Source organism: Saccostrea cucullata, unplaced genomic scaffold (assembly GCF_032062105.1).
Source record: "Saccostrea cucullata isolate Sc308-1 unplaced genomic scaffold, CSIRO_AGI_Scuc_v1 ctg5685, whole genome shotgun sequence".
Classification (NCBI taxonomy): Eukaryota; Metazoa; Mollusca; class Bivalvia; order Ostreida; family Ostreidae; genus Saccostrea; species Saccostrea cuccullata.
The window spans coordinates 6,241-26,433 of NW_026939842.1; the positions used below are offsets into that span (position 1 = coordinate 6,241).

Below are 20,193 nucleotides of genomic sequence, written 5' to 3' on the forward strand. Positions count from 1 at the left end.
TCTTTTACTTTTTGATCCGACATATATTTTGGGTTTCCCGGCCACAGCAAAACATGGACTTTTCCATTATAATCATATGGGAGGCGGGGGTATCATTTAGTCAGTTCATTGCTCACAGTATCTCTTGTTTTTGTAAAGTATAACAAGACAAAATTGAAATGCAAGTTGCAATACATGAAATTTGTAAGATATGGTTTTGGGGAACAAGAAATGGAAAATTATAAGATTTCACACAAAAATGAGAACTAATGAGTAATAAAAAACAATAAATATCACAACTGCTTTTGCGTTTTGTATGTGTATATGTATTAAGTTTTAGTACCAATGAAACAAAGTCTTGTTATAAAACAGCAAATTACTTAGTATATAAGGAATACAACATACACAGAAGACCTTACATAGATTTACAATGTGCTTGTGGTTATATGAATTGTTTTCATTCAATACATGTATGGCCCAGGTAGAACAAATCACAAAAGTCTTTAATGCTGGTGACAGGTGAGCCCTGTGTCATGATGTTCTCAATAAATGGAATATTTTTTCAGGAGAGCTTCTACCATGGCAGGCCCTTGAATGCCAGACAGTTTTATTTTTATTCCTGTGGTAAATTTGTCTTTGATGATTGTATTAAAATATTTTACATACATCCCAATATCAGTGGTGATTTCTTTTCTGGAGATTATCTACACGATTCCCTTCACAACTGTCTCTTGGCAGAATTTTCTACAAAGTGTATAATTGAAAAAAATTAAGAATATCTCACAATGTTTATTTAACAAAAATTATTTCACATTATGTATCTGACTTTCAATAAATGAAATCAAGGACTTCAAATAACCTTTTATGATATACCGGTTATTTTAATATATTTTCTAGGGAAGTCAACTTTACCGGGTACTCGATCCAAGGTCCAAGTATCGAATACTAAAAAAAGTTACTCGTTTACTCGGATGTATATTATTTCTTTTTTCAAGGTACACATTTTTATCAGAAACTTATCAATTATAACTAAAACATGCAAATGGTAATTAGCATGTCTTCATCTACACCTAGCTGTAAAACACCGCCTTGATCTACATTCATTCATTCAGTGAAATCTAACATGCAAAGAAATTAATGCCACTATACCCACTTCAAGAGTGAAGTGGGTATATAGATATAACAAAAGATTCAAAACTGCGGAAAGTGAACTTGTGTAGTAAGTTTAGTGTAAATATACTGGAAACAACCAACAAATGAAATAATATGAATAGCGATCCTGACCAACAACATCTGTCTCCTCTCTTTCGCTAGTTATATAACCTACATGTGTACACAGCAGTTTTTCAAATAGATCCAATTAAAACAACCTTTTGTAATTTTGGGTGTATTGTGCATTTGTGTTTTATTTGATAACTAATTTTAGTACCAAAAATTATCTCCAATGGAATTCATAATTATCTGTACATGTAATGAAAAAGTCAGATATCGAGTAAGCGATTATTAAACATGATAAATATTGACCGATTTGACTTCTCTAATATTTTTTTGTATTTGTTTTCTCTTTCAAAAGCCTACTATTATAAGTAATCATGTATTTGCATGTATTTAAAAAAGATGAAAAGAAAATAAGTCAAAAAAATTAGAAAAGTCAAAATATACTTTCAAAAATAATATTCGGTTCAGTTTTGCCATCATAACAAGAAGATTTGTTATGCTATAAAAAAATATGTATCATAAGTTATGAAATTTTTTTCCACTTATCTAGAAATATAATAAATTGATGTACTCACCTTCAGAAAAGTGTTTCTGGTTGTGCTGAGTTGAGTTTTCTTCTGCCATTTAGAGGTGGCACAGGGCAAATCCACAATGCAATCTTAATTATATCCCCTTTCTGTTAGCTGCCTCCGCAGCAGGGACACATCTATACAAAACACAATGTAGTTCTTATGCTTGCGTTTTAATTTAAATTCTGTCCAGATTTTACAGTTTTGGTCCATCCTTCAACATACATGTATTAACATTAAATGAGAAAGGATATATAAATGTATACACAAACTCGGCATGATAATTCCTCAAATAATTTCTCCCAGGCATGTAATCATGGTAATTAGAGTACCAGTTCGTTCGATAAGACCCGACCATAACAGCTATCATATTACGATATCTAACATGTCTAAAGCATGCCTGCATAGGGAGACGACATTTTCAGGTTAAAACAATTAAAGATAAGGGTGACAATAAAAGATAGGCTAATCACACAGCGTGAGTTACCTTGTTTATTTTGAAGAGAAGGCCTGTCACTTCCAGTCAATCATTGTAAATCATTTGTGCTCCACGTGGGTTTGTTGACAATAATTTCACGTTGAATCGTCTATATGTTAGATTATTACGCGAATGTAGTACACAATTGATAAAAGGAGTTACATATCTCTTTTCTTCTATTTTATTTATACAAGATTATTGAAAAGATTAGTTTCTCAGTAGCTATGTATCTGTCATTAATTCTTAAACATAACTACCTACTCGAAATATTTTGTCCCTCGTAGTATTTCTAAAGATCGCTTCAGGACCCCGTGCTAGTCAAATGTTGAACCCGATTTGTTTATGTTTTAGACATACAGAGTTGTCGTTCGTTCTTCTCTCAAACGTGAAACGTATCAGCAGTAACAAAGTAACTATTCGTTCTATTATTAGGCTATTATTTTTATTGGACTTTTTTACATAAATCAAAATGAATTGTTATGATAAATTCGCCATAACACACGCTTTTTGATATGATAATAACGATGAAGATTGGGAAGGGGTCGAATATGATTAAGCGGGTTGTATGCCCTTAGTTTAAGATACATCCGTTTGGAGTACCATGAAGCGGGGCAAACATCTTGAGAGGTCGAAAGATCAACAAAGCATGCAAAAGTAATAGGCGGCTTCCGCCTAAAAAGGGTGTCAATTCACTTCGATCGGCGCACGGTGGCATTTAATTTGACCGTTTTGCACTGTAATTTTATGTATGTCTAAAACATAAATATTTTTTTTACCCAAATAAAAAAATGGGAACTACCACTGTCCTGTATCATCTTGAATACTCACTTTGGAATTTGTGACAACAAAAAAGTTTTAAATTCCTTCGCATGATTAATGTTGTGACCTTTTTGCACTAAAAAATGTCAACATGTTACTTTTTGGGCATTAAGAAATGGACAAACAATAATAGTATTTGAAAGTAATGACATTTTTTAAAGTTTTAATAGAGTGGTTTAAATTACCGGGTATTTCTTTTTAATTCAGGAAAAAAATTAGAAGTGGACCTCTGTGATATTAATTTTGATATAATCATAGAAATAAAATAGTGTTAATTTTTATCCTAAAATGGGATATTTGTCCACATGACTTAAACAATGTATTTCATTTGTTATATTTGTCCAAAATAAAGATAAAATTCATTACAGTTTATCTAGTATATCACTAGGAAACAGCACGAAACATTTCACATAAAAAATAACTTAATGAAGGATATGGAGATAATGAAACGTATTCAATATCAAGGTCCATAAAACAATACAAAATAGGACCAGAGCAAACATGGACCTCCGAAACAACAGAGGTGGGTTCAGGTGCCATGGAGGAGTGAGCATCACCTGCTAACCGGTCACATCCGCCGTATGCTACTTGTCATGATCGGGAAATAACTGAAAAACCCGTCGTCAATTCAGTTTATAAAAAATGGACCAACAATGAGTATGAAAAACGTTAGTCCACATTTGTCTCAATGATAAATTGTATTTGCTGATAAGGTTATTAAATCGACCATAGAATTTACGAAATGATGACTTTAAAAAAGACTGTTGATATTTTTGTTTCATCAACTTGTTTGCAAATAATTTACCTCATTTTAGAAATTGTTCATACGTAGAGCAAGCTCTTGCGTATCGAATCAAATGAGATATATACACCCCATATACAGGTGACGAAGGTATATTGCTGCATAAGGGAATTTGACGATAGAAAAGTTAAAGTCATCACGTTTCGTGTGAAGGCTGCTTGTAAAAGAGGATATAAAGTAAATCATAGTTAATATTTCGAATGGGAAAAATTGATAATTTTCTTCTATAAAACCTTCAGCCACAAAGTATAGTTCAAAATTTTAATTATGGGGTTTTAACTGAGTATAGTTTAATTAGCATTGCAGAATCAAAATTTATTATAAGAACTGAAACATTATGCATACTTTTATATAATTTATACACTAAAGAGTTATAGATAAAAATCTGCTCAAAAGCCCAGGAACATATCTCGTTAAAGATCCCTTGGGAAGCAAGGTCAGGATATACCTAGAAGCCTTATTGTTTGTTTATATGATGTAAGATCGAGTTACCGTTTGACGTTAAAAGTAAATCTTGAATTTTCCATAAATCCCGAGGCCTGGAAATAAGAGGATTACATGGATACAGATGATTCAAATGGTAGTCAGGGGAGATTCCCCAATCCAGAAATAGTTTGTGTTCCTTTTTGGATATTAACCAATCAGAGACTAAAATACAAGCAAATTTAAAATTTAATTATATTAAATTGAACATCACAGACCCCCTTTTTTTTTACAAGTATTTCATTTTATAAATATGTAAGATACTTTTATTCTTTCTTTTTAAATTCTGAAATTCGAATAAATATCATTACTTTCAAATGATTTTATCAGGGACTTGATTTATCGCTTGCAAAAAATTAACTTAGATAGCTTTTTTTCTACGGAAAAGTCTAATAATTTATTATTCCGAGGTGATTGAAACTATTTTTGTTGTCAGATCTTTTGATATGACTATTCAAGATAAAAGACTGTTTTCAATAAGTCATTTGGATAAAAATATTCAAGGTAAAACCTGATTTGACAATGAAGAAACTAAATAAATGACTCAATTTGAAGAGCACTGAACCCTACTTGACAAAAAATCTTTAGTTAATACTTTTGATAACAGTATTCTAACTCCTGGAAACTAAATGTTCATTGATTTTATTCGTTCAATATTCAAAACTCTAACACTGTGAAATCACTTATTTTAGTGGGGGTATGGATTTTATTGTTTTCGAAATTTTAAGAGACCCATGAATTTATGAACACCAGGAAGTGTAAATTTTCTATGCATAACTTCTAATAATGCAGCAGCATACCTTCAACACATGCATAACTCAATTAATTCGATACCCGAGAGCATGCTCTACGTATGAACAATTTCTAAAACGAGGTAAATTATTGACATTGATAAAGTAGGTGAAACGAGAATTTCAGCTGTCTTTTTTTTTTGGTATTTCACTCGTGAAGTTTACAAGATCAAGGATTTTTTAGAAGTATTTTTTAGATAAGTACTCATTACTGACTAAAAATGGCAGGAAAAACAGCGGATCAGTGTGCATTTTACTGAGGTACGGTACAATTAAGTTGACCTTGTTGCACTCCATTTTAAACTCTTTGGTCAATTACTATAATCTTTATCATATTTTATTAGAGTAATCATATCAATAAATATAATCTTATTTCGCATAAAATAGTTTGAATAATATTTATCATTGAACAAATCTTCAAAATTAATGCGCTAAATTTCTTGTGGGACCCTTTTCCACTGAAAAGTAACATATTTGGATATTAAAAATGTGTGTATAGGCATTGCAATATTTTCTAATATCAAACTTTTTACGACTTAAGTGCTGATCAGTCAGTAGGATCGATTATTCTAAAATAATTAAACAAAGAAAAAAGGTCAGTGATATTAATTTTGAAATACTGGCCAAAACATAAGTTTTTCAAGCAAAAAAAAAAGAATTTTATCTTGACTTCTTTAGCAAATCTTCTTTCCTCGGCAAAGTTTGTTGAAGGAAAATTGTTCTAAAAATGTAAAATGCAACCTTTATATATTTAATATTCCTAGCATATTATAACGGAAAATGTTCTCCGAGAAAAATTAGGTGAGGCTAAAGTTCCAAGATATTAGATTTATATGATGGGAAGAATTGCAGAATTTCTATTAAATATCCTTCCACCACAAGAAAAAGTCCCCTGTAATACTTGCTTCTTTGCGGATTTTTGAGCAGTTTTTTTACTGAACGTTGAACAATTTACATTTTTGAATTTAAATATGTTATTTCAATTGAATTAGAATAAATAATTTTGAAGTAAAATGTTGTGCATGACATTTCTAGAAAGCTGACGAGTGGCATACCTTAAAGTCATCATTTCGTAAGTTTTATGGTCGATACCATGACCTTGTTAGCAAATGCAATTTAAAATTGAGTCAAATGCTGACTGAGGTTTTTCATACTAATTTAAGTCCATTATTTATACACTGAATGGACGACAGATTTTTTCCCGTTATTTCCCGATCATTACAAAGAGCAAACGGCGGTGGGGGCAAGGGATGCTTACTCCTCCATGACCCCTGATCCCACATGCGATATTTTAGAGGTCCAAGTTTGCTCTACTCCTATTTTGTATTTGTATGGATCCTCACTTTTGATTCTCGTAGCAGCATTTCTATGCATGTCCGATTACGTTTGCTGCTGCCTATTAACAAAATAAATTTAAAATAATATTTCAATTATTGACCATGTTAAAACCATATTTACTAAAATGAATCATCGAATCCACCCAAAACTTTAGGATCACAATAGGTGATATCATCTGTGTGTCTAAATAATTGGAAGAAGTGGTCGTAAATTACAGTATACACAGTCACATGCGAATGTTTCACATGTTTAAATGACAACAGGTTATAATTACCGTATGAATGTTTAGTTTTTTTCTGATAAGTTTTTGATAAGAATATTACTTTGATATAACAGAAAATATACCCCAGTAACCGAGAACAATCGAACACCTGGTTAAAGGGGTAGTCATTGGCATCCCAAAATTTCTTTTAATATGATTATTTCATTTATTCATAACTAGGTAAAACTATTTTTCTTGAATGGTTGGAAGATAGATAAAGGTCCGTGTCCAAATTGTACAGCAGCAGATAAAGGATCAGATGTGACACAAACAAGAAAGCTATTAATACAACAGAATCATAATCAACAAATGTTTGGAAAATGGGAAGCCGAAGTTTACAGTCAGAATAGGACTGCATCTTATATTGATAAAACAAAAATAGTAAATAATGTTTCTACAGACGTGGTACTTATTGTGGGTGAAAAAGAGGGATGGGAATTGATAGGTTCCGAAATATCTCTTGAGTTTGATTTAACAGCCGAGGAATTTGACATTTTGTAAGTTTCTATTGCAGTTACAGATAATTGAAATAAATCTGACACATCACATACATACTTTATCCGATTTATCCAAATTAATGTCGTTATGGAGTCATCTAGATATTGTTAATTTCCTTGACACTGTTATGTATCTTTTTAATAGGCTAAATAGCTCTTTAGATGTTCCAATGACACTTTTACCTGTAATTCGTCACATCTATCTCCAATTAAGGGTGGAACCAGGAATAAGAAATGACACAAACAGACCAAACAGAAGTCCAGTTGTTCTTGTGAAACCTCTATATAGGTAAATATTTAAATATTCTTTATCTCATTAACATGCATGTATTGGGTACATGGCACAATTAGTTTGAATAAACAATATAAAAAAACTTTCTCAATTTAAAAAGAAAGTAACTTTTTTTTACATTTTAAAAATCAGTTTCCTAACAGTAGAAACTATTCGGAAAGCAGATTATTTCCTGTTTTTAAGAATTAAGGCAGTAATTAAAAAGAACAATTCACTCTAAAACCGAGACAGGCTACGCACAGATCAGGTAATGTTACAGGGATATAAAAAAACGCCTTCGAAATGATGAAAGAGGAAAATATAGACTTAGTCCAAAGAGATTATACTTATGTGAAAGCTTTCATACACAGAACAGATTCCATATAATTCATTCCAATATGCTCTCTGAAGTAAGATGGGGTCACAATAAAGCATCATTAAATATTAAGAATAATGACATTTAAAAACCATAATTTATTGTTTAGATAACAACATTAGAAAGAGAATTTTTTCAAAGCTTTGAATAGTTTTTTTTTTTTCAATCTCATCATACAATTTAACAAAATGAAAACTTGACGAAATAAGGATTTTTCTGGAAACACAAGAAGTGGAGAAATTTCCCCCTTTATTGACGGGACAATCCCTCCTCATATACTTATCAGGTGAATTTATTTTGAGCCAAATTAGTTGATAAGCGCTGTATATATAATAGAAATGTTTGAGGAAAGAATTCTAATCGGGGCAATGCAAGCTACAACCAAAGTACTGAAAACAGTTTTCTTGTATGCATATGTGGAAATTTACACGTATTGTTGACCTTTCGGTCAACATCGAGAAAAAAAATTTTTCATAATGAAAGAATACAGGTCAAAAGAATTTTGATGCAGCATTGTCATGTTTATTAGATTGATAGTGAAAAATTCTTTTATTTTCTTTAATTCAAGTTACATTATGCATGACCGAAAGGGCCAAATATTACGCCACTATATCATGTTATTTAAAATAGAATAAAGAGGGTGAGAAATTTGTTCTTTTAATTTTACTCTAAAATAGATAGCTAAAGTTATTCAGAGGAGTATTGAAGGTCAATGGCATCACTGGTATTGTATTTTTTAATATATATATATATTAGTTTAGAGATAGGGAAGATACACACGATACACCTTACTTCTGTTGACAATGATGGAGATGCAATACGCTGTGTGAAATCGATATATGTGGAATCTTCAGGAATGGGAAGCTTTGTAAAGAACTTAACAAATCAAAATCTGTTGTTCCTTAATCGAACGGTGTGTATTACTGCAATTATTTTGAACATATATTTTGGAACGTTTTTTTAACTGTGAATTCTACAGATTTTCCTTGCAAGTAGTCTTAGATTAATGTGGAAAGGAATCATATGTAAAATATAACTAAAATCTTTCTTAATTCGTATATTTTCTTTTTTGACTTTTCTTCTAGACATGTGTTATAAGGATTAATGTCAGTCAAAACTATTTTCATGAGCATGACACATTTGGTGTAGCAGTCACGGTAAAAGATTACGGTACACATCCGTTATCAATTCAGAGTACAGTACTGAGGCCTTTTTTTCCATATATGAACGTTATTGGAAGGGTTGTGGTATTGGTATGTGTAATGATAAAAAGGAAATATCTTTTCATAAACGGCATTGAATTTTCTGCTTATTTAATATCTTTAATGCACAAATCGATAATATTTTGGGGATAAATATGTTTTTTTAACCTCATATTTTAGATGTATTTCAAAATTACGGGAAAAACAGATCCCCCAATCATCATTCCACCTACTCCTCGTAATAACCAGGAGTATACTATTTATGTTGGGGGAGAATTTCATGTCGATGTTTATGCCAAAGCAACAGTTGGCAGGTATGGCTTTGAAATTTTGAAAAGTCAACAAATCTTCAAAGGTAACCACTTCTGGAACACTTCTTGTTTTTCTTTTGAAGGAAGATTGTGCGATTTGATTTCCTTCGACGGGATGGTAAACCGGTCAACCATACAGAAATTCAAAATGCATCCCATATCAGTGATAATGCTGTTTTTATATCAACAAACTGGTCTCCGACAAAAGTGGATAAAGGCCATCATATCCTTTGTGCAAATGCTGAAGATAATAAAAGGTGACCTCAAATTACTATAATACAACAAAAGTTTGTGAAAGATTATGAAGCGAGTTGTAAAATAAATTTTCATAGTATTTTACAGATATGTAAAATACTTACTGATAAACAATTTTTAAAAATTAATTTGATAGTTGATTTTTGCTTTTATTTAAGCAGTATATGCAAATTTGTTATTGTTATCGTTATTGTTTATGTTATTGAAATTTCAAAAATCCCCTTTTGGTCGTTCTAATGCTTTGTTATCAAATATACAATTACAAATATACAAATATACAATACAATTATATTATTTTGACCTGGAATAATGTTCGTTATCTCCATATGTTTCATAAACACTTTTGATGGTAAACATGTTTTTTTTTCATCAGAAAAGAGATCATGATTGTTAAATATAAAGTTAGAACTTGAATGGATAAGATGTTTAAGGCTTCCTGACTAGCCAAGTTTTATTGACAAAAGTATATTGAAGAACAAAAAGTGAAACGTAGGTTTTACATGTCACCTGAGCATCATGCAACAACATTCCACCTGTCGAATTTGGTTCCTTTTTTTGGACAAGAGGCCATGACACTCACAGTTGTCAAAGAGGCAACATTTCTCATAAAAACTATTCACTTACCATTCTTAGTTTGGTTTCATAACACTAATAAACAGAGTAGAGTAATAACAAATGCATTTCAACTTATCAGGAATATTCAGCAATAATCAGTAGTGTCCCCAACCCACACAAATCTCTTACCCTGAGAGATTAGAATCGTCACAATTGCTCATCAATTATTTTTATAAATACAAAGGGGCGGATTTGTTCAAGATTGGTTGAGCGGTTGTAGAGAAGGAACAAAATGTAAAACAAAATAACACACGTCGCATGGGGGACGACCGACGAAAACGAAATGCAAAAGGTTACCTAAGGTGATCTTATATTTATAATGTCCAGTGTACAATTTTTAACTTCCGGGTTTTGCTTCCATTTTGTAAAATACATTGAAATATTTGAAAAAAAATCCTGTGTTAGAATTGCAAGACAGTGATTAATGCTTAAACATGCATTTAGCTCCAACCGTTGCAACGATTGTTTCTGAGTATTTTAGGTATTGATTATGATGTCCCAATTCTGCTGCACGCACATTGACCTTTCAATAAATCCGATAAATGTGTAGAGAAATGAACTGTTTATGTTTGCATATATTACATAGCTGTTAAATGTCTATTTATAGACTACACATGTATATATTATTACAGTTTTCATTGGTTCGAATTTCGACAGGTATTTCATACTAATTGTAGGGCCTTGTTTTTAAACTGAATGCAGTTACATCCATCTACATTATTTTTTACATCATTTGTAATAACATAGGACGTACAGTGTTTGGTGACAAAGGATGCTTACTATATACTCCCAGACACTTTGTCCCCTCCCTAGAATTTCCAAGAGTTCCTGAAATTTATTAGGTTTCGAAATGTAAAATGTTTTCAGATCGTTCAACATTTCTTATTATTGACTTTTTTTTTATAGAGGAGTGAGCATCCCCTGCAGTCAGTTCACACCTGCCGTGTGCTCCTCGTCATTACCGGGAAATAACAGAAAATTCGTTGTCTATTCAGTGTATAAATTGACTTACAATAAGTATGAAAAAAATCAGTCAGCTTTTGACTTATTGATTACTTTTATTGCATCTAAATCTATTATCTATCTTACAAAGGAAAGCAGAGAAGAGATCACTATAATTATACATATAATATAATTAATTTGCATAAAAAAAGAAAATCTGAATTTAAAGATGTAATTTTATCAAATAATGCGTTATTATTGGAAACCAGCAAGTGTATTTAAAGAAAGTAAAAATGATTTTAAATTACTGTTCACGATTGTGAGATAGGTTCTTCAAACAAATTTTTCATAGTAAAATCAACATTTTTTTTTGCAATGAGTTGAGCTCCACTCCGGATGAAAATAGAAATTTAAAAAATTCGAACAATTTATTGGACACCATATTCATATAAATATATAAATACAAGGGGTGATCAAAAATTCGCGAACTATCTCAATATATACAAAACCACAATTCAGATTAGAAAAAAAAATTGGTACACACATAGCCAAACACAAGTTCTATAAATAGCATATGCTGAATAATGTTTTGTTTCTTGTTTGTGAAGTCACAATGTGAAAATGACGTCACTATATAGATCACTTGTGACGAAAATTCTTGTCTCAGTTGTACTCGTTCAATAAACGACTGTAAAATTGATAATGTATCTTAGAAATTCTTTTGACCTCAGAAGTGGCGTTTAATAATTTTTACACAGTTTATCAAGACAAATGACTTTCTATAAATTCAATCAATTGGATTGATCGTTTTAATGAAATAATGTCGATGGTTAAAATTAATACTTGGTAAGTTGCCCAGTGAACTCACGTCTGAAGAGATGTGTTTTTATGAAGCAATTTGCTACCAAACACCTCCAATTTACAAATTGAGAAATAGTTGAATATTTCAACAATAATATAATTATTAAATACATATGATATCGATTACTTCAGATTTAAAACATATAAGATATATGATAAAAGGGAGGCACCAATTCTCTATAAACCTGGAATAAACGTCTTTCCCGAAACAGAAAATTTAGGTTTAATGGTCGCCATGCTTATTTTTGGAAAGGATATTCTTATACACCCAATCTGTTGCCGAGATTTGACCATTTCTGACAAACAAACTGTTCTAGTTATGAAAAATAACTTACATGGAAAAAAAGATAAAACTCTGAAAAATCTTAAAGCTTTTGTTACAGAACGCTACGGAGGGGGTCACGTTACCGCCTATATCATGTGATTCTCGTACGAGCAGAATGGTGGCAGAAGGGCATCAGAATTGGAGAGGACTAGTTTAAAATATAATCAATATTGAAACCGAAGATTGTATCTTTTATGAAAGGTATTCAATTAGTTTTCGAAATTTCTGATCACCCTCATATACCTAACAATAATGTTGACCAATGCCAGTTATTCTGAAAACCAATTTTTGAGAAGTCTTGATCAAGTCCTCAGAGTGTAAATCAAAAACTACGATAACCTTTTTATCAAATTCTCGATACTATCAAATATAATCTTAAAATTCCAGAAAGAGTTTCATTGAAAACTGTTGATGTAATCAATGTAAAATGAAACAACCAAAATGTTACCTTATTGAGAAATAATCTTTAATTGAAACCTTTATGCATCGAATTTCTGAATCATCGAACAATTTAAATTCACTATACGATCATGGTAGCTTAATAGTAGAGCACTTGAATCATGAATTCGAATCTCAACAATGACTGACCTTGGTCGGTAAAAAATGCGTACGCAAGTGAGTTAAGGCTACATTTGGAAGTTTCTATGCAAAATATCTAATTAAATTTCATAATTGCTCTACTTACCAAACAGAAAATGTTAGGACTTGTTTTCAAATACATTCTTGGTACCCACGACATGCAATAGCCAGCACACATTATGACGTCATTTTATGACGCCATCGACCTCTACTACACACGTTTTAAAGAAACATTAACAAAATCTCCTCGGCGCAAGGCCATACCTTACAGAGTATAAAAAGACGAAGAATATTCTAGGGATTTAAGATATTGCTGCACAAATGTCGGCACTGCAATTGTTTAGTTACTATTTTTGCAGTTTTAAGTTTAAACATGGTAAAAATTTACAATACAGTGTAAATTTCCTTAAATTTTTATCGATTGAGAAAGTGCATAGGATCTGTGCAGCAATTTTATTAATTTTAAGAACATTCTCTTTAATATAATGCATTGTTTATTTGATGTATTATCAATTAATAATGGTAATTTTCATTCCTACGTCGATACGATATATATTGGTAAGCTTGAGATAAAAGATACCACAGAGTCAGACACTTCTCTTTCATACTTGGATATTCTTCTTGAAAAAGACACTAATGGTAATCTAACAACCAAGCTATATGATAAACGTGATGACTTTAACTTTTCTATCTTCAACTTCCCTTACTTATGCAGCAATATACCTTCATCACTTGCATACGGAGTAAATATATCTCAGTTGATTTGATACGCAAGAGCATGTTCTACGTTTGAACATTTTTTTAAAACGAGGTAAATTATTGACAAGCAAGTTGACGAAACAAGAATATCTGCAGTCTCTTTTAAAGTAATCATTTTGTAAGCTCTATGGTCGATACAATGACCTTGTCAGCAAATACAGTTTATCATTGAGTCAAATGCTGACAGACGTTTTTCATACCAATTGTAAGTCTATTATTTATACACTGAATTGACGACGGGTTTTTTCCGTTATTTTCTGATAATGACAAGGAGCACACGGCGGGTGTGACCGGTCGGCAGGGGATGCTCACTCCTCCGTCACTCCTGCGTCGTTCGTCGTGAGTCCTGTGTTGTGCGTTAAAATTTGAACGTTTTATGCTTCTTCTCTGCAAAAACTAAACCAATTTCAACCAATTTTCTAAAGAAGCACTCATGAGTCAAGAGAAACAAAAACTGCGAATTTCATATCCCGGATCCCCTGGGGCATGGGAGTGGGACCAAAACCACTAGATTAATGTAATCTTTAAAGATTTTCTTTACTCATCGACATCAAACAGTGAAATTGTTTGCATGCCTGTATTACGTATTAAACAATGTACAAAAAATTGTAAAATTCATGACCGCTTGGTCAAGGGCTCTAATGATAGCGCGGGGATATTAAGATCATCTAGTCAAAATGCATTATTTCTTTGAAAATCTTCTCTACTTTTGGACATCAACACAGAAACATGAATTGAAGAAGCCGCATTTCATTGCATAAGGTTCTAAACAATTGCCTATTTCATGAAAAAATCAATTTCAGTAACTGTTAGCGATTTAACGAACAATTTTTACGAGGTTAATTATTGACAAACAAGTGGAGGAAACAAGAATATCAGCAGCCTTATTTAAAGTCATAAACTTGTATGTTCGATACAATGGCCTTGTCAGCAAATACAATTTATGATTGAGTCAAATGCTGACTGGCGTTTTTCATACCAATTGTGGGTCGGCAGGGGCTGCTTACTCCTCCATGGAACCTGATCCTACCACTGGTGTATTGGAGGTCCTTGTTGGCTCTGCTCCTATTTTGTATTATCAGATTATCATCTGGGTAAAACACAAATACCCACGTACATCTTAGTTATCATGAGCAAGGATGTCTCTTCCATAATCCTGAATTCCATGGCCCCTGGGTTAGAGATTCTTGTGTTAGGATGGGACTCTATTTATTCAAAATTAAAAATACATTAATTCTTTGAAAACCTTCTTGTCTGCTCCTGGGTATTAAACAAACAAACCAAGTACATAGGTATGTTGAATAAGGCAGCCTCTTCCAAAATTGTAAATACAATGGCCTCAGGGTCATGGGTTCTGGTTCTCGGGCGGGGTTTAAAAAATATGTAGTGAAATGCTTTCTATCTTTGAAAATTTTCCCTGTTTCTAGGCTGGGGTTCTGATGTAAGGGCCGTACTCTTTTAATAATATAGTGAAAATATATTAATTCTTTGAAAACATTTTCTCTGCTTCTGGGTATTAAATAAAATATTCAAGTACATAATTTGTTTGATAAGACTGTCTCTTCCAAACTTGTCAATTTTGAAAACCAAAGTAAGGTGTGCTGGTGTTCTGGAGGGGCTGTATTGATTATACATGTATATTGAAAATGCAAACTTTCTTTGAAAAATCTTCTCCTTTGCTTCTGGATACTTAACCAATAAACAATGTGCATGGATATAATCAGAAAGGATGACTCATCCATAATTATGAAATTCAGGACCTCTGGATCAGGGGTTCTGATGTTAGGGAGGGACTCTAAAGATTACATAGTAAAAAAGCATTTCAATGGCGTCTGGGTATCATGCCAATTATCTACGTTCATGTCTATGATGAAGAAGAGTGACGCTTTTAAAAGGGTTTATTTCATAACCCATGGATCAGGGGTTTAGGGGTAACATAGTCTGGAAAAAGTCTGAAAATAAAAAATACTTTGAAATCTGCTCTTTGGCATTACCAACCATTCGTGATGAAGTAAGATTTATAACAAAATCTCCGCCAAGCGTATAGTTATTATAAGCAATGGTGTCTCTTTCAAAATTGGGAATTTCATGGCCTCCTATTCAAACACAAACCAAATTCAATTCTTCGAAAGTTGTTATATGGTATTCAGGTCATCTATAAGGCTGATAAGGCTCTTGGGCCTCTTGTTTTATATTTTTATAGATCCTTAACAGTGTTTTATACTCAGGTGAACATTAAGGCCCTTTAACTTTTTACTTGTCTGGTTAAAAGATACATGTAGGGTGTTCATGAAATTTGATATTTTTATTGATCGTGTCATTTGTTGCTATTGAAGCATTTTTAGTATATACGAAAATATTATTTTGTACTTTGACAGGAAAAAAACAATGTGATCCCAATCCATGTCTTTTTAACGGAACATGTCTTGAAGTTCCATTGCCTCCTTATTTCTTTTGCATATGTGTTGACGATAGAAAAGGCGAACTTTGCGATATTGGTAAGATTATGATTTTTCCTTAATTAATCTGAGATGAAACAATATTTGACGACATTTACTAACACATCACTTTCATAGTCCTGCAATATTGTTTTTTACCATACATCTATCTAGTTTGATACATAAATTGATACTGTGAAATCACAAATTTTCTTGGTCGTTTTATTTTCGTTGTTTTCGAGGTATGACGAGACCCACATATTAATGTATACCACGGAATATAAAATGTTACATGCATAAGTAATTATTAATTCTTCGTCCACGAAATCAAATCCTCATGAACCAAGAGATTTTCCTCAAACCACGAAAATTTGATCTCATGAAAATATGTAAATTTACAGTATCTCAAATTCCAATTTAGTACATCAATTTGTCATTCATACATATTTTTTTATTTACATCATCTGTGTCTGGGGTATGGTGTAATATAATATGGGCAGTTTATCTATGTGTACATGAAATGGTTTATTTTACTTCCATTGAATTAAGATATCTTCTTTTATTGGGTTCAATATTGCAGGTGACTTACAATTATTATATTTCTATACAGGCAATTTCGTCACATATGATCCTCATTTGAAATACTATGCCTATGTGGCGAAATTGCCTATGGTATATCGGGCACAAACTGAAATGATTATTTAGAACATGCATTTACTATTGATTTTTAGAATTACAAATTACTGTAAACCAACTTTTTTTTCGCGACGACTTTATTTTGCGATTTACCAGGGTTACCTTTACTAGATCGCGACGATTAATTTTCTCCATCAAAGCCTTTTTAGATCACCTGAGCCAAAGGCTCAAGTGAGCTATTCTGCTTAAAATTTGTCCGTTGTCTGTCGTTGTCCTCGTTGTCGTCGTCGTCGTTGTTGTAAACTTTTTCACAGGTCCAAGTCCAAGTTATAAGCTCAAGTATTTTTTCATATTTTTGAATGAAAGGTATTTCAAACTATGAAAATAACATTTTGGGCTTAGTAAACGTAAAATTTCTTATTTTTGAAGTGAATAGAAAATAAAAGTATTTTGTCTCAGTGTCTATGTGTATTATGATATTGTATATACGTTTTTGTATTTTTAGATCGCCATTGCTTTTTCATTTCCAAATAAATTTATAAACTGAACCTGCGTTTTCCTTCTCCCCTTGGTTATACAGTACCCGCATCGTTATTCTTTACAGATCTATCGTATCCTATCGTATTGTGTTTTCCGTTTATCGTGTTTAGCGTTTTCTGTCGTGTTCTTTGTTTATCGTGTAGATCGTTATCAGGTTCTATCGTGTATCGTGATTGCGTTTATCGTGTACATTCGGAAACCCTCATTTTTTTTTATCTTTACTACAGGAAGAAACTACCGAGGTTTTCCGATTTTCTTTTTCGTTTTGTTAACTAAAATAAGATTACTTTAACCGAAAAAGAGAATAGAAAGTTTTATCCCTTCGTTTTTCATCATTAAAAGAAAAGCTTGAAAGGAAAAGAATAAATATATCAATAATATAATAAATTCATTAAATTATTAATTATAGAATAAATAAAGAAAATATTAATTTTATTATCAAGCACAGAATCAAGATTAAAAATCTATTTTTAAAAATGAAATAATCGATCCCATGATCTTTTTCTTTACGCTCAGCGAATTCTATGGGGGGGGGGTGGTCAAAATTAACTATTAATAAGATTTTTTAAATTAGTCAGAGTCACTAGAGGAAGATTTTTGGTAAGCCATGGTGTATGAAGTTTTTCATTAATTTTATCTGGCATCAGATAATCTAATAACTATACAGGCAAAGAATCATAATGACTTTTAACAGCTTACCATTTCGACGTGGAAATAAACTGAAAATATAATGCCTCTGAGTGAAAATCGAAAAGCTTCCTTGCCAGAAAACTGACACGTATGTGTGCCTCTCTAATCAGCACACTGTCCCCCTGTGCGACCGTCAACACCCCTCTTCTCCCCTATTCCCCTAAATGACACCTCAGCCCGTGTGTGTTCAGCGTCAACACCTGTACTGCTTTCTCACCTTGTGCCAAATAGTATTTATTTTTAGGTTTCTGTTCATACCTTGTGTGAACTACACTCATAAAAAATTTTTTTCTAAATCAATATTATAATAAATTAATGTACATTTCTGATTTCCGGATTTAAAAAAAATCATTTTCTTGCTTGATTTTAAATTTTATAAAAAAAATCGTACAAATCAATTTAATGAAAAAATGTTCCTATATAAACCCAATCCGCTGATTTATTGCAGCCCGGAGGACCGGGCTGCTCTATACATATAAGTTTTAATGTTGGTGTATAGGGATTGTGGTGGGAGTAGTTATTTAGAATTAAAGGTTTTCTAAACATTGAAAAGATTGTTATTCAGAAACTTCTTTCCATTTATAAATTACGAGATACATAATATAGTTACTTTCATAAAGTGAAACTGTAAAAATATATACTTTTTCATATATAATATATATAGTTACTTATCATTTACTATCGAGAAAACGACAGGTCCCTTTTTTTAGAACATCGAATTTTACTTCTCGGATAAAAACGTTCTCTGCACAGTTCGTGTTTTATATTATAATATTGAAAAATGATACATTTTTAAATATAGGTGATGCGTGTGTCTAACTTTAATTTATATTTTTTGCAGGCAACATTTACTTGAGGAATTGATCAAGTTTAAAATGGTATCGTTTTTGATTAATTTTTATCCGACTACATGTTTTCAAAATATTCGCGACTATCTTCTCCTTCAATTAGACGCATGCCTTTTCACACATATCGAAGCGGTTTGAAGATTAAGACTCATTTTCATCGTTTACTTTATGTATTTCCCGGGCGACAATTGATGGTTACATCAATGTTTTCTTGTTTTATTTGTACGATGTTTCCATAATGTTTATGTAAACAAGTCAATAAACTTAAAAAAAAATACTGCACTTATGGGACATAGACTTTCGAATCATCGGGTTTTCTTAGAAAAGGGTTAAATAATTCTAAAATTCTAAACTATGAAAATTTGCTCGCATTTATTTTTTACTGTATTTAACTATAATAATAATAAAAAAGAAGTCCTCTGATTCTGCCGTGACCACGCAAAACGAGTAAATGTATTGCAAAGAATCAATTTATATTCATACCGTCCGTAACTTTATTTAAGAAGTCGATTTTATTTCTGGCTATTTTGTTAGATCGTGTTTATCTAATTTTAAATTGTTATAGACTTTCAAAATGCCGCCCTTCAAACACGCCTCATTTGAGATTATGTCTATAATAATTTCAAGGGTTTTAATTCATTTGCTGACTTAACCCTCTTTAAAATCATTTTTTAGTAACAGTACACGCTAAGTCTAATAGCAATGATTTATCATTATTAAGTCGGAAAAGTTGCATTTTACTCTTTCAATATTAATTTATTTAGTTTTGTGTTTTGTATTGTAAAAAAAGTATTTTATCATTCAATTTTCGTTAATTAATACTGTAACGTGCAACGCGGCCGAGCTTGGGTGTGTGGTGTTATGTCTTGTATCACCGAGGCGTTACACTAGGTTCGTTAACCTGTTAACTCAGATTTTTGTTGACCAATACGATTATAATCAAATATATACAAATACAATGGGTTTCTTCTTGATTGGACAACCACTAACTGTGGTGAACGGGTGTCTCCCGCAAGGAATTTTCTTCTTGCCCTGCCTCTCCACTATTACTGCTGCATCTTGGCACTTCCCCCACCTCTAATTGTGGTATGCCACCTCTCTCTACAACCAAGTGACTGCCCCATTCAGGTCTTACGTGCTTTGGTGTACTGTGAAACACTTAGCTGTTCATCCCCTGCATCCTTCCGCCTTATAGGTCTTACGACCGTATGCAAGAGAAGAAACAAACTAATGTTTATCCATTCCGTCACCTGAGAGATCCCCTGTTTTCCCGTAACACAACATTTATTACCTCAGTGCAGCCCCAGTA

At 32.1% G+C, this 20,193-nt stretch overlaps 2 protein-coding genes and 1 long non-coding RNA gene across 4 annotated transcripts in view; 2 read left to right on the forward strand and 1 right to left on the reverse strand.

Annotated features, from left to right (window-relative positions):
• Positions 1-510: 510 nt before the first annotated feature.
• LOC134254108 (uncharacterized) lies at positions 511-2,343 on the reverse strand. Of its 2 annotated transcripts, none has more exons than XR_009989256.1 (3): positions 2,039-2,244; positions 1,773-1,903; positions 511-723 (listed from the first exon to the last, which is right to left on the reverse strand). It is a non-coding gene; the product is annotated as an uncharacterized LOC134254108 (long non-coding RNA). The 2 variants fall into 2 exon arrangements; XR_009989257.1 differs by lacking the exon at positions 2,039-2,244 and adding an exon at positions 2,254-2,343 and having other exon boundaries at positions 512-723.
• A 4,636-nt stretch (positions 2,344-6,979) lies between these two features.
• LOC134254106 (uncharacterized) lies at positions 6,980-8,847 on the forward strand. The gene is made up of 3 exons (XM_062736659.1): positions 6,980-7,236; positions 7,382-7,525; positions 8,640-8,847. The coding sequence occupies exons 1-3, from the start codon at positions 7,049-7,051 to the stop codon at positions 8,845-8,847; spliced, it is 540 nt and encodes a 179-aa protein (XP_062592643.1). The 5' UTR covers positions 6,980-7,048.
• Positions 8,848-16,118: 7,271 nt separating this feature from the next.
• The window catches only part of LOC134254109 (uncharacterized), a 36,040-nt gene continuing 31,965 nt past the window's right edge, over positions 16,119-20,193 (forward strand). The window contains exon 1 of the mRNA XM_062736662.1: positions 16,119-16,230. The gene's annotated coding sequence lies outside the window, so the exon portion shown is untranslated. The remainder of the gene's footprint in view (positions 16,231-20,193) is intronic.

What these genes read in the sequence shown, in the direction of transcription:
- LOC134254106 (XM_062736659.1), top strand. Translation starts at nt 7,049, where the DNA reads ATGTTTGGAAAATGGGAAGCCGAAGTTTACAGTCAGAATAGGACTGCA. An exon ending in GCCGAGGAATTTGACATTTT is followed by an intron (nt 7,237 to 7,381) that starts GTAAGTTTCTAT and finishes TCTTTTTAATAG; the next exon opens with GCTAAATAGCTCTTTAGATG. An exon ending in CTTGTGAAACCTCTATATAG is followed by an intron (nt 7,526 to 8,639) that starts GTAAATATTTAA and finishes TATATATATTAG; the next exon opens with TTTAGAGATAGGGAAGATAC.